This window comes from Perca flavescens, chromosome 24 (assembly GCF_004354835.1).
Source record: "Perca flavescens isolate YP-PL-M2 chromosome 24, PFLA_1.0, whole genome shotgun sequence".
Classification (NCBI taxonomy): domain Eukaryota; kingdom Metazoa; phylum Chordata; class Actinopteri; order Perciformes; family Percidae; genus Perca; species Perca flavescens.
The window spans coordinates 2,364,745-2,379,393 of NC_041354.1; the positions used below are offsets into that span (position 1 = coordinate 2,364,745).

The window sequence follows — 14,649 nt, forward strand, 5'->3', positions numbered from 1 at the left end:
TTAGTAAGATATTTGGACCAACTTGGTGATCCTCCCGGCTTAATGTCCAAGTGTGTGCTTGCATGCATGCTTACTTGCTGGGATGACTGCGTCTGTTTGGTTTTTCAGGATTCACCATGCTTTTTGAACACTTTTTGAGTACTGATGTTACTTGTTGGTTTTTCCGTTTGCTGCTTTTTTTTGTTTTTGCCTTTATCTGCTGTGTTCAGACTCCGCTACCTTCAGGAAGCGTATTTTCTTTAAGAGCAGTTGCAATAAAAATGGGAGTTCATATATATCAACTGCTTGAATTTGTTGATTTAAAAAAACAAAACGTATAGTAATATATTGAGGAGGTGTGGTATCAGGATATCGGATTGTTGACAGGATAATTGTTATCGAAATTTGATTCGTGAGACCAGTGAAGATTCACACCCCTAGAATACAGTGAAATGATTCTAGGTGAACAGAAAAAAAGAAACGTCAATTCCGCAATCGGCCAAATATTATTAGAATAACCATCGGTACTAATATTGCCTTGAGCAAATATAGTGTATCTCTGTCTTGTCTTATTTTTGTTATCTGACCACGTGACTGTTGCTGACTCACTCAGTCTATTGATCTGATTGCGTTGGTCATTCCGATTTTTTTTAATTGGCTTATCTGTGCCATTTCAAATGCATCATGGGATCTTATGCCAGCTAATGCAGCTTCTTTAGCTCAGATACTGCACATTTGGGTGCTGGGCACCATAAATAGCATCAGATGCTTCTTCTTCTTCTCCTCTCTCCTCCTCCTCCTCCTCCATTTCTAACCCAGACTTCTGGACCTGAGGGATAGTGATGTCTGTGTTCATGTGTATTCATTCTTACCCAACAGGAAAGTGACTCTGGTTATGGTGGGACTGGATAATGCAGGGAAGACAGCCACAGTACGAGGAATCCAAGGAGGTTAGAACGGTTTGTCATAAATGTTAATAATGTATGTTTAGCGTTTTTGTGTTTTGTACATTTTTCTTGTTTAAAAAAAAAAAAAAAAAAAACTTTGTAAATAATAGAACAGTTGAGTTTGTAAACCATGCCCTCCATCTTGTTACGCCTCATTTACTCTTCTGTTTAATATTTTATTATCATGTTTATTTTACATCAAACTGCCCGACAGTTATGCCTCGCTGCTTTTATATTTTATCACTGCTAACACTTTTTTTTTTTTTTTTTTTTTTTTTTTTTTTAAAGAAAAATAAGTTGTCTGAGGTTTTATTAACCTTACCGAATGCGTTGTCTCTTTTGACATGATTTACGTTTGCTGACTTTTGCAGAGAATCCCGAGGATGTGGCTCCTACAGTGGGCTTTTCCAAGGTTGACCTGAAGCAGGGCAAGTTTGATGTGACCATCTTCGACCTGGGGGGCGGGAAGAGAATCCGGGGCATCTGGAAGAACTACTATTCCGAGTCGCACGGCGTGGTGTTTGTGGTGGACTCCAGCGATGTCCAGAGGATCCAGGAGACACGGGAGACCATGGCCGAGGTTCTCCAGCACCCGCGCATCGCGGGGAAACCTGTGCTAGTGTGAGTGTTGTATCAGCCAAGGGGAATAATACTTGACAAAGGTTCAAACTTCATAAAGTTGTAAAAACAAACCCAGAGAGGGGAAGGTGATAAGGATGAGGAGATGATAGAGAAATTGCCCGGCCTAAAAGTCAAGTCTCGAGTGCTTGGTCCAATTTGTTTCTGAATACGTGCACTGCAGGTTGATTCCTGGAGGCATCTGCTTTGTCAGTAATCAGGACACAAAGCACAGGTTGAGGCACAGAGAGTTTAAAATATTTCCCCAGGTATGCAGATAGTGTTGTAATCAACAATCCACAATCTGGGCAGAGCCAGATTTCCATAAGATTTCCATATACAAGTTCCAGCCACTAATAACTATGCAGCTATGCAAAGATTGAGTTTGATTACTGTCCTTGCAGCTACTTTATCTTTCTTTTCAAAGATTGAGTTGGTTGTATCTGGAGCTAGTCTAGTCACAGGAGAGTTATTTCATAGTTTGTATTCATTTAGCTTTTTCTTCATAACATAAATCACTAATATCTCTTTATTCCGCTCTGCTTTCAGGCTTGCCAACAAACAAGACCAAGAGGGAGCGCTGGCTGAGGCAGACATCATTGAGAACCTGTCGTTGGAGAAGCTTGTTAATGAGAACAAGTGTCTCTGTCAGATCGTAAGTGTTTGTGCACCTGTTGTGGCGGTTGAATGACAATGAGGGCATTTGGTTTAACTGTGGTTTTTAACCAAATATAGACAAATAGCCAGGCTTGTTTTTTGAGAACAGTTTGTTCTCCATCTTCAGCATATGGCTTGTACTGTAGTCTTTCAAAACCACACGGTCCTCAAAATCAAGTTTGTATTTTTTTATTGATAGGTGCTAGTGAGGTCTAAACTCTCGATATATGTTCATAACCCAGGAGCCGTGCTCAGCCGTTCTAGGCTATGGCAAAAAGTTTGACAAGTCCATCAAGAAGGGCATGAAGTGGCTCCTCAACAACATTGCCAAAGACTACGAGGCCATCACTGAGCGCGTGCAGAAGGACACGGCCGAGCAGCGCGCACAGGAGGACCAGGACAAGAAGGAGAGGGCGGAGAGAGTGCGGCGGATTCGGGCGGAGAGGTGAGGACACGCAAATCAACATCTGTGCAATCAAATGAACACATTGCATCACGTTTCAACAATCCCACCTCACGTTGTGTCCACAGAGAGCGCCAGGAGCAGGAAGAGGCCGAACGGGAGGGCAGGCAGATCCAGGAGGAGGAGCTTGATGATGAAAACATTCCCAGCCCCTTCCAACCAATCAGCAACGTGATTACGGAGGTGTGTGACCACTGTGTATTAGGGGTGGGGGAAAAAATAGAAAATCTCGTATGTATGGGGATTTTGTTTTTTGCATTTCCCTAGAATCAATATTATTTTTTTTACCAATGATTCACCTTAATATTTTCAGTTTATACGGTACCACTGGCATCATATCTGTTTCCAGCAAAACAGAGCGAAAGCAGAAAATGCAGAAAATCTGTGTTATGTTCTTCTTTACAGATGAAATAAATGTCAGACTGACTGACATGTGATGTGCATTATTTTTTAAAAACAATTCGTTTTTGGAAATGTCTAATGATATATTGTCTCTAGAAGTGTGTTATTCAACCTTTTGTTTTTGTTAAAGAAGGAAAAGAAAATCGCAAAACTCAATACTATCGAATTGCAATACTTCTAGAATCGCAATAAATGAAAATTGAAATACAAATCCATTCGGCACCATGTGTCGTGAAAGAATCGAGTCGGGACAGAAGCGTATGGTCCCAGGCCTACTGTGTATTGCTGTGTTTTAGACTGTTGAAGACTTCCAGTTGGAGCTGAAGTCATGGTATATTTCGCAGAGCTCAGGAAAGATCGCTTTTGGCTTTCATGTTCCTTTCAGAACGAGGATAAAGAAAAGGAGAGGAAGAGGCAACAAGAGCAGCAGGCGGCGAGGACCAACAGCCCGAAGACGGATGCTGATCAAGAGGAAGAGGAGAACGAGGACGAGGACGACGACCAAGAGCCGGACAACACAAGACAAACGCCGGAAAATCCCAATTCAGGTAAGCGCCAAACCACCAAAACGTTTTCAAACTTTTCTCGTTTAGTTTATTACTGTGTACAGCTTTGTGCCCGGTCGACTGGATAGCACCTCATGATTTGAATCACTTGGCAAATGGTTCGACAGTTTTATGAAAGGTGTTTTCTGCCAAGATATTCATTTAGAAGTTACATAAAAACAACAGATAAAAATGCTCAGATGTGAGGGCAGCAGGCACCTTTTTAAAGAGTCTTTCCTCGCAGCTTGTGGTTCGGCTTTGGGGGGAAAAAAGTCTGAGCTTGTAGATAAATAGGAAGCAAGATAGTAAATCTATTTTCACTTTGAAAGCAAATGATTAAACAAACCAAAATGGCAACAAATAAATCTTAGATATATTTTAAAATGTGAAAGACACCCAGTCAAACTAAGCAACTGTCTGGTATGTATCCTCCTTTTTTTTTAATTTTTTTTTTTTTATTTAATTTTAGTACTGAATGTCTCAGATAAACATAATTACACATTAAGAAAATGATAACGAGATAAATTAAGGGACTAAACAGATGGCACTGGGGAAACCGTTGGTAATTGCTCCAGTCTAGAAGGGAGGAGTCACTCTTATTTGATGATTATTAAAAGGTAAATTCTTTTTTTTATTTTTATTTTTTATTAAATTTATACCCCATTTCCACATGTAGTTGTGTCTAATAGACTGATGTGACCAAAAATCTTTGAAATTGGTCCAGAAATGATAGGTTTGTGTTGTTATCTAAAAGATTTTCAGTGCCATGGCTCCATATTTCATTGACTTTGACAACGTGGATGAGGTCATTACAACTGGATGACCCTTTTTTTTTTTTTAGACCTCTGGATTCTTTGTTCGTGCCCTTTTTAAATGTCCCTGTACTTGCAGCCACAACATGCGAGCAAGACAAAAAGAAGACGAGGAAGCTGCACCTGAAGAGGAAGCACAGGGTGGACCCGCTGAGGACGGACGACGGGCCAGCAGAGAGCCCCACCCCTCCACCTCCTCCAGGTCAGTCGGTCCTTAAAAGTACTTTTGTAGTTTCTAACTGAATCTCTGTGTAGTTTCACTCCTATTACACAGCATTCAACTGTTGACTGGTCGCTGTTAGTCTTACCAGAGCTGTGTGAAGTCACTGATCATGCAAACGGACTATTTCCTGCAGCTGCTGCTTCACAATAAAGGTTTCCCACTCATGATGAACCAGCTGGAGGCTTTTATTGTTGAGCATTTCTAGGAATTGCAATGCATTTGTCAGCCAGTTAGCCATACATGCTAGCCTGCAATAAAAAAAAAAGAATTGACACATGTGGCACTATTTGATCAGCGGATCGGTTTAAAATCTTGCGGGAGAGGAATAGTACAATCAGAGACCACCACAGTGGACTGTTCGGTGGAGAGCTCCACTGTGGTGCAAACCTCACCTGCTGTCGAAAACCTCAGTAGAGCACCTTGATGATGAAATTGCAGGAAGGATGGCCTGCTTGATCACGACTACTGATACTTCTTTGATATAATGTAGCAAACTTTCTCTCCAGCATGTAGCCAGTGTCGCTGTAGCTATAATTGTCAGATACGCTGTTGTGTTGTTGTGTGTGTTGTTGCGAATCCCTCCGATCGTTCTCAAACCTGTAAAGGAGTCCGATGAACCAGATTCGACTTCTGCTATGAGGAGCATCACTTCTGACTTTCTTTTTAGGATTTGTCCGGATAACTGTTTATTTTTTATTTTATTTTATTTTTTTAGTGGGATGGGCCACACCCAAAGTTTCTAGGCTGCCAAAACTAGAACCACTCGGGGACTCGAGACATTCTGGTAAAGATGCCTGTGAAGTCCGGTCATTCTTCATCCCTCACTGTTAACCATTGTTCAGTTTCATGCATTACTTCCTTTTTTTTGTTTTAAAGCCAGATCAGTCATTCACCCTCTCACTAACCTGCTCTCTGTGTGGATTAACTTATTGACTAACTGTCATCAGTGTTTTCTCTAGGCAGCAATGTGTTGGATGCAATATGAACCCACTTAAAATACTTATTGCAAATAGTAGCACTACAGTAGTTTTTCTAAGGATAAAGTCTGGTGGATTTGTTTCTTTCACAGCAGTAGTGGTAAATTGCTCAATGTGATGTTGCCGAGGAAACACTCGCTGTCTGGCTTAAGATGTGTGTTGACTGTTAATTAGTATCGCAGACCCACATCGCTGTCTGTCTCTTCTCCTGCATCTCACCAGGCATATGTTTGAATGTGTGTGTCAGACGTCTTTATATTAACTCAAAGGCTTGTCTGTGGATCCATCCCCATTCTTCCTCCCGGTCTACATTATCCCATCTCACTCTGTGCAGCAACCGCCATGGCTAATTCTCTCTCTTTGCTTACATTGTTGTAGACAGGGCTCTAATTGACAGTTGTTTCGATGGATGTAGTTTAATAACGTAGTCAAACCTTTTCTACACCCCCCCTCCACAGAATTTTACAAGAAGCCTCTCCCGCCTCTCGCGAACAAGCCGCGGCCTAACGGTGACACCCAAGACGTCATCATTTAGCCTCCTTTACTGACGGAGGTCCTCCGATCACGGCTCTCTGGCTTTCTGTCTCACGCGAGCGGCGTGTAGACATCCAAACAGAAGAGACTCTGCAGAAAGGCGACTCCTGACGTGGGAGCCGGGGAACGCCGAAAGTGCGACCGACACGAAACCCGGGAGCAACATGGGAAATGAAGTCCTGCTCAGAAGCTCTTATGTGGTTCCACAAACTGACACATTTTCAGTGCGAAACAATGAACCTGCCTGAACTGATTTTGTGTCAGTGTTCTGTCTCCCCTCGACAAAAGCACATTCGGTGCTGAACTCTTTCCGCTACTGTAGACTGAACCTCATTGTTTTTATTGTGAATATCAGTGTTAGATGGTTTGGACTCCATTTGTCCAGCTGAAATGCTTTTAATTAAACAAAGAATGTAAATCTGTCCGCTATAACCTTATATATGTTTGTCTGTTACTGAATAATGGATTTGTATACACGCCGCCAGTAAAAATGACGATATTTTATTCATTAATTTTGCACCTTTTGGTTTTTTAGTGTAAACAAAGGTGTGTGTGTGTGTGTGTGTGTGTGTGTGTGTGTGTGTGTGTGTGTGTGTGTGTGTGTGTGTGTGTGTGTGTGTGTGTGTGTGTGTGTGTGTGTGTGTGTGTGTGTGTGTGTGTGTGTGTGTGTGTGTGTGTGTGTGTGTGTGTGTGTGTGTGTGTGTGTGTGTGTGTGTGTGTGTGTGTGTGTGTGTGTGTGTTTCTCTCTTGGAGGTCTTAAGTGGCTTTTCACAGCTGAGTGCTTAATGTGATCTTTTTAAAGTTGGAAACATTTCCCTTTTCGCAACACCTAAATGAGGTGAATTGTGGGAATGATTTGCTACACTGTACTGTACGTGGAATAGTGTTACACTACACAATTTTTAATTCGTCAGTTTTAGTACTGAATTTCTTTTGACAGTTTTTACGGCCACGAAAAGATTAGTTAAATCTGTAATTGGGAACATTTTCTGTCCCTTGCCAGCAGCATCATAAAGGTCTTTTTATTCATTGTTAATATAAAAATATATTTGTCTTTGTCTACAGGGCTACAGATTTTTTTTACACATTCTGCTGTTTACACTGTGTATCTGTTTTTAAAGTGATATTTCTCTCGAGGCAGGAGCCTCAGACTTGCTGCCTCTTGGGTGGCCCTGAGGTGTGTGAGCCAGTGCTGTTGTTGTTCCAGCTTTTCTTACTCCGTCTCCTGCACCCATTTTCACTTTGAAAATAGCTAAAATTATTGCATCTCAGAAAACTCATATCTGGAGAAAGAAGAACTTGGAACACAACATTGCCCCAGTTAAGTTTCTGTGTGTTGGAAGACTTTCAGTGGGATGATGAGGGAGTAGAAGGTATCATTACACCGACACCTGGAACAGCCAGTATTGGGTCAGAACACCTGAGAATATGTGTAGCAAAAGAAACACCATGAAATGGAACTGTAACACTACAATATATTTCAAATCTATTCTACAGCACTCACTCTCTTGTTAATGAGGTAGATGTCTGAAAAAAATATATTTTCTACCCAGTTTGAATTTTATAACCGCACAATTAAAGAGGTTTTAAATATATTCTTGCCTGCTTGGGATCCGTTTGTTTGTTTCTCTGATTGCATTAGTTCTATGTTGGGAGCAGTTGTCACTAGACTGAAATTGGAGTGTTTGAAGTTTTGTTTTTGGCTCAACATGAGCATTAGTTGGTTCATCACCCAGCAACCAGCTTAGAATACACCTGTGTCTGTTTGCCACTGCTGATGATTATTCACTATATCTGGTACTGGCTCATAGGCTCGTACACATTTACTGTAATATCGTAATCAGGTTTTCTAACTTGAGGACTAAGAATATGGTTATGGCCTGTCATAACACTGCCACTGCTGGGAATTGTAAAAAAAACCTGATAACTATATATACGCTATGATTGGATAATCGCTGTTCGGAGGCGGGGTTTAGCAAATGCTCATTAAATGACGTTTGAGGCACAAAAACCCTCTAAAATGCTAATATTTACTCTAATATCTACATATTGTAGCTATAGTGCACAGTAACCAAAGGTGGCAGAGCTTAGTTAACGGTCAATGAGATCATATTCAGAAATTTTTATAGCCTACAAACCCCAAAGTCAACCTCAATTTTCTGTCTATGTCGAACTTAATGCACTCACATTGCACTCCCAAAATGCTCCATTCTAGATTCACCAAACTCCCTTATAACCGTCATTCTTACCTCCAGAAAGAAGTTTAGAAGTTAAAACAATCCTGCTTGAATTGTCCTACAAATAGACCTTCTTTAAAGGCATAAAGGTCTTATAAGATACGATAATAGGATGCAGAAGAATGCAGACACCCTAAATGTAGCCTAAATAATAAAATAACCTGGACTTTTCATCTTTTTTTGTTACAAAGTTCACCAGAGAGAACTAATGAAAAAAAAGAAGACTCAAAACAAGAGAGAGCAATATACAACCATTTAATGAACTTGTGTGCGTCAGATTTTTGTGAGTGCTTTTGCATTCAAATCATATCTTTGCTAATAACTTTGCTAGTAAAATGTCTTTATGGGCCTAGAAAACATACCAGTCACGTTGTCTGATTCATGGTTTATGAGCACAACGAACCGAATGAACTCATTACAGTAATAATACACACACACAGCCTGACACAACAGCTCTTTTGTTTTTGGTCACACATTACAGTAGTGATCTGTTATTAAAACAAATTAAACTGCCCAGGGGCAGAACATTTTTCAACGTTGGAAGTGCTGTATAACAAAACAACCAAAGCTTCACGCTAAAATGAGCTGGAAATACAGGAGACTGCCAGGACTTTCATCAGGACTAAAAAGAGGAAAATGTAGCTCCAGAGGGAGAGATGAGGATTTTTTCCACAATTGTAAACCGTACGTGACAATTTGGAAATGAGCTACAGCAATCTGCTTTCTTCCCAAAAATAGTCTGTATGCTCATTTAGACCTTGTCAAACATCTGTTAGCAGCTTCTGCAGGCCATGTCACTTGCAACAGGAACATTGCAATAATGTGCTGTCTCATTACAGTTCTCCCTCTTGTCGATACGCAGACAGGCTTCATTTAAGTGAGTGATGTCACAACGCTGGAGTTGAAATTTGGGCAATGATCATGAGTCCTGCAGGACGAGGAACTGCAGATGCACTGGTGCCCTTAAGCAGATGCTTTCAACCATCAATCCCCCGCTCATTATGCGTACACTCCTTGATATCAATCTATTACGTCCAGTCCATTCCAGGAGCGATTTTGTGATGAAGTGTTGTACTTTCATCCCCCCCCCCCCCCCCCAAGACCTGCTTGTCTGCATCTGTTTTACTTACTGATTTTCTAAGATAACCCACAATGCCTTTCAGCAAACCCCTAAAAGTCTATAGAGAGCATGTTTAAGTAAGGAGAGAGGAAGTTTTTATGTCAATGAAAAGTGAGCGCCAACGTGTGGCCTATGCAATTGTTAAAATTACAAAATGACCCCATGCAAGTGAAAGCTGCAGGATCATATAATGAGGCTGCATTGCATTTGAGTCTATTGAGGATCTTGTCAGTGGAGAAATTGGTATCTCTTCATCTTACACAATGGATGTCTCTCTGTATTGTTGTGCAAATGGAGGTGCACAGTTTGATGGTATAAAAATTTACTGCTATCAAACTCCATTGTAGCTGCGTCGGAAACATTTCAATTTGATATCAAGTTTGCTCTGTGGGCCATAAGAAAAACACTGAGGAGCTGTTTCTCTGTGTTTTTCTTCACAGAATCTGCAGCATATATGGACGGGTGACATATTGATGAATGAGGGTAGATAGAAACAGAATGTTCTACTGTACGTATCTGGCGTCAAGTCACGAGGTCATCTGTGAGCCTCATCAGATTTTGTCACATATTGATTGACCTCTACGCTGAATGTATATTTATTTAAATGAGATAGTTGTTGCAAAGTTGCCTGAATGTCATGAGTTTCACCCAAAAAGTCAGATTACAAGAGTTAGAAGGATTCTGGGAATAACTTCAGAAGTGTTGACAACCGGAAAACCAAAGGCTTAGCTCTGTGACTCGCTTGTAATAGTTATACAAGAGGCATAAACTGAGGCTATGGATTTTTGTATTGTACACTGTTAGTGGACAAATATGTTTCTCAATAGAGGATAGAGGATATTCTACTGTGACATTACTGCAGTTATCATGCAGGATCATTATTTGCTGTGCTTTTATTTTGATAGCACATCTTCCTAGATAATTTCCTCTCAATCAAAATGTGTCCAGCACTATTTGTTTTATTCTTATGTTTATACCAAATACAATTGGTCTCTTCTGGAAACATAAAACGCATCACTTCCTGTGCACCAGAGCATTCTTTCCCCAGAATGACCTACAGCAGCAGGCACTGAGCGTTTAAACCAGCAAACATAAACGCTTTCATGGACAGGGAATGGGTTGAATCACTATTGCGTTAAATCACTTTGCAACAGCGAGCAGCAAAAGGGCCATGAACTGAGATTAAGTCTTTTTGGGCAGTTGTGCTGTTGCCAGTGGAGTCACCATTCATCTGAAAATGTTGACTGAGAATATGGCACTGTTATATTTGGGCACATCCAACCCTCTGTTGCTTAGTAACATCAGGTAATACTTCTTAAATCAAACATGTACTGGACATAATGGCTGGAGGAGATTTACAGAAACTCACTCCTATCCAACAATTCTTATGATTGATGCTATTATCACATTATTAGTCTGATATTTTTTAACACGTCTGACAAATGTAACTGCATTACAAACCAGGAGGATGCATAGAAGTTGTATAATGTAATACTTGTAAAGCTCTATTATAAGACAATATATATATGATAGACAATGACTGCATGCAGATATCAAATCTGTGGACACTGAATCCACTCAGTGTGTGGATATTTTGAACCTTTCAATAATGCTTAAAAGGGTACAGTTGTTTTGCGCATACATGGCCTAGAAACTCCCTCAAACATATTAATATTGAAGAGACACGAGAATTGAGGATCTATGTGGAAAACCGTGCCAGAGTGACACCTGCAAACATCCACAGCTGTCGACGTTTTGTTAAATCTGGACCCAAATATCTCACTGGCATCTGCTAAAAAATGTTCCCAGAGCTGTTTTGATTTTAGTTTCATATTGTATCATTTATAATACGCCATGCTGTATCTCTTTAAATGCAGCAACAATGCTTTTTACAAGTTGTTATAATATGCCCGGGGTGAGCTGTGTGGCTCAACCTGTCATGAAACCCTGAGGGTTAACTAAATAGCTAATACTGAACAAGTTGTGTTCTGGCTTGTGGTGTGTGCATCTTCGTCTTTAAAATCAGATAGAAAAGGTAATAGGTAATTGAGTGTGCTTGTGTGCTGGAGGGGGTTGAGCCTATAGGGAGTATACAAGGAATCACTGCTGCTGTGTTGCTATCCCGTGCAGTCATTTCTTACTGCCTGCAGAGGGCAATGCAGCTCCAGTAATCCCTGCTCGACATAAATAGCACACAGAGTTGGGACTACTTGGACATTATTGACAACTCTGAGTCTCTGCTATTCATCTGGGCTGAATTTAAGGATGGTTCCAGGATGGTTCCTAAGTGTCTGAACTAAGCCTGTTGACAATAGAGAAGCAAAATGTAGCTCAGGAGAAGCTAAATCTACTGTATTCAGCTAATCAGGGGCGGCAGCCTGGTTTTAACTGAAGTGCACAAAGCTTTTACTTTTTTAATGGAAGCTATGTAATGTCTTATTTTGTAACTAAACGGGGTAGAAAAGGGGAAAGTCAAATCATGTGATGAGCAGATTTTGAGAGCAGCTGCCAAATGTACACAATGGCTGCTTGAATGTACATTTAATGCTGTTAAATACAGAGATGGTGCCAGCAGGGGAGCATAAGGGTGAAGTATTGCTGAAGCTTTTGTATTGAGGTGAAGGGATTAGGATTTACACCATTAAGAATACAAATACGTACGTTGATAAAATAATGTTAACACTTAAATTCACATATCAAAATGCTGATTCCTCAACCTACTTTTAGAGTTGACAAATGCTACTAATTGCAATCCAATGTGACCCAGCTTTATGTAGCGTTGCATGCAGATTTAGTAACTTGAAAGTCTTTTTTATGTGGTGTATCCATTTTACTGTCTCCCGTAGAGATGTTATTAACTGCTTTGACTGATTGCGTGTTGGTCTAGTTGCAGCTTCTCCAATGTTAAGATTTCCAACTGTGAATAAAATACATTTGGGGTTCAGACTTTTGTTTGGACAAAAAATAGGTGTTTAAAGACATAATTTCCAGCTCTGGGAATACATCTCTGACATTTTATCTACTTAACAATTAATTGTTAAGCCCTAAGGCACAAAATCCCAGTTAAAGCGCTGTACAAAATATGTATATTTTAGCCACTAACAGTGATTTTGATGGAGAACTGGCAGTGGCTGGTGTGTCCCATAATGTAACTACTAAAGCACTTGTAAGTGTTGGCTCATGAGATTTAGGCTTGTTCCACAAAAGCAATTTGCAGGTATTGGTGAAGATGAAAACAGTTAATAACTGCCCTGCAAAGCACTTGAGCCAAAGCCCTCGCTATCTAGTGCCCTTATTTACAAATGCACTCGGCTGTGCTAATGGTGGACCTATTTCAATGTCCCATCACATCACATTTCTGATCCAGTAGCCTCATAGCGTGCAAGTACTCATCTAAAACAATGGGCTAATGTGCCACATGCACTCTGCTGTTAGTCAATTCATTTCCAACAACATGTTGGTATCAGCACACCTGATAGAGACACAATGCACGCTTTGATTAAGGTCGGTAAAAAAAACCCATAGAGGTTAGCAAATGGCAGAAGGAGATGCAGAGAGGCAATAAAAAGGGAGATTAGGGAGGGAAAGGCAATGAGAGATTGGAGAGAGAATGAGAAAAGCAGATAAGGCATAATGAGGTGTTCGCAGAAAGAGTGATAGAGAAAAGAAAGGAAAAAGCGCAAATAATGGGCGAGTGGAATTTGGGGAAGAGACAGAGGAGATAAAGGTGAAAAAGGAGCAGAGCAAGGTTGTGGTACATCTGGCCAGGCTCAGCAAAACAGGGGCTAAAAGTGTAAAGGAAGCTCGACATAGATTAAGCCATCGGCCTTTGACTGACAGGGCGGTGTGAGGGTGCACTGAGGGAACATCCAGGGAACATCAGGCCTGGCTACATGAGGCAATATGGGAACACAAACAGGGAATAGGTGTATGTTTTTCACTGTTGTAGATATCCTGAACAACTGTTGTTGTTCTGATAGTGCTGGACAATTACCCTTCAGAATTAGCTCTCTTATTGGGTCAAAGAGTGCAGACTAATATTAGGTTAAATGGGACTGACAGATGATTGACAAGTGCTCTTCTGAGTTAAAAAGCCAACAGGAGTTGAATGTGGCACACAATGGACTGAGTTTTCCATCAGGGCAGCTGCTAAAAGTGAGCATTTTGAATATAAAGTAAAAATCCTTCACTTGTATTCCTACTCACAGACTCAATATAAGCTATAGAGCTTCTTTTTTTTTTCTTTCTTTTCTTACTTGAGAGCAGATGTAAGAAAAATCGTTGACCCATGTTGGCTGTGTCTGTCCTGAGTATATGTGATTAAGTATGTGATCATTTGAAAACTGCTCTTAAACGTTACTCCACCACAACGCTGTGAGTGGGGGTAAATTGTTTGATAAATGTGTCTTATTCTTTACGTTTAGCAAAGTGCTCCTTAGTAGGGTTACAAATATGGGACCAAGCTTTCAAACTATATATATATATATATATATATATATATATATATATATATATATATATACACGCCGAAGCATGCTTTATTTAGACAAATACATTTAAGTAGTTCTTTAGAAGATTTAAGAGTCTCCAGAGGTGTCAAATTACTTCCTTAGTCTGACTAGGGACCAATGAGGACACAAAAAGGCTTACTGTAGAGGCATTGGAAAGCTTACTATACAGTCTGTGGTTGATAGCTGACTTTGACCTTTTTTTGACCTCTCCATCTGCATCTTGACAGCTAAATGTAAAATATAGAGAGGCCCCATTGCTTGAGTCATGCTTGTGAGTGGAAGAGGTATTTCTAGATGCTTTTAATAGGGACTCCAACCAGGTACCACTCCAACCGCTGTGGTTCAGGGTCAGCACTTTTGCTCCTCGACCACCAGGGCACTGTTTTAATAGATTTGACCACATTAGACGTCACAGTATGTTCATCTTATTGCAGTATAGAACATCTCCTGTGGTGTCTACTTGTTTTTGAGGGAGCACACATTTGAGATTTGAACTATTACTTAGTCTGTGCATTTATGGATCAACAGGTCAATGGTGCACCACAGGTTTAATTAAAAGTATCTGCATCAATTAATATGCACTGGGCCCATTCAGAAGGAGAGGAATAAAGCATTGGTTTACAC

At 40.5% G+C, this 14,649-nt stretch overlaps 1 protein-coding gene across 2 annotated transcripts in view; it reads left to right on the top strand.

Annotated features, from left to right (window-relative positions):
• arl13b (ADP-ribosylation factor-like 13b) overlaps nucleotides 1–6,749 on the top strand; it is an 11,005-nt gene extending 4,256 nt beyond the window's left edge. The window contains exons 2-10 of one of the 2 annotated variants that reach the window (XM_028572085.1): nucleotides 859–929; nucleotides 1,298–1,547; nucleotides 2,094–2,199; nucleotides 2,444–2,646; nucleotides 2,733–2,847; nucleotides 3,452–3,614; nucleotides 4,503–4,625; nucleotides 5,362–5,430; nucleotides 6,082–6,749. In XM_028572085.1, coding sequence (XP_028427886.1) covers nucleotides 859–929; nucleotides 1,298–1,547; nucleotides 2,094–2,199; nucleotides 2,444–2,646; nucleotides 2,733–2,847; nucleotides 3,452–3,614; nucleotides 4,503–4,625; nucleotides 5,362–5,430; nucleotides 6,082–6,158 — 1,177 coding nt within the window. In that variant the 3' untranslated portion in view covers nucleotides 6,159–6,749. The remainder of the gene's footprint in view (nucleotides 1–858; nucleotides 930–1,297; nucleotides 1,548–2,093; nucleotides 2,200–2,443; nucleotides 2,647–2,732; nucleotides 2,848–3,451; nucleotides 3,615–4,502; nucleotides 4,626–5,361; nucleotides 5,431–6,081) is intronic. The other variant, XM_028572086.1, reaches the window with a different exon arrangement.
• The last annotated feature ends 7,900 nt before the right edge of the window (nucleotides 6,750–14,649 follow it).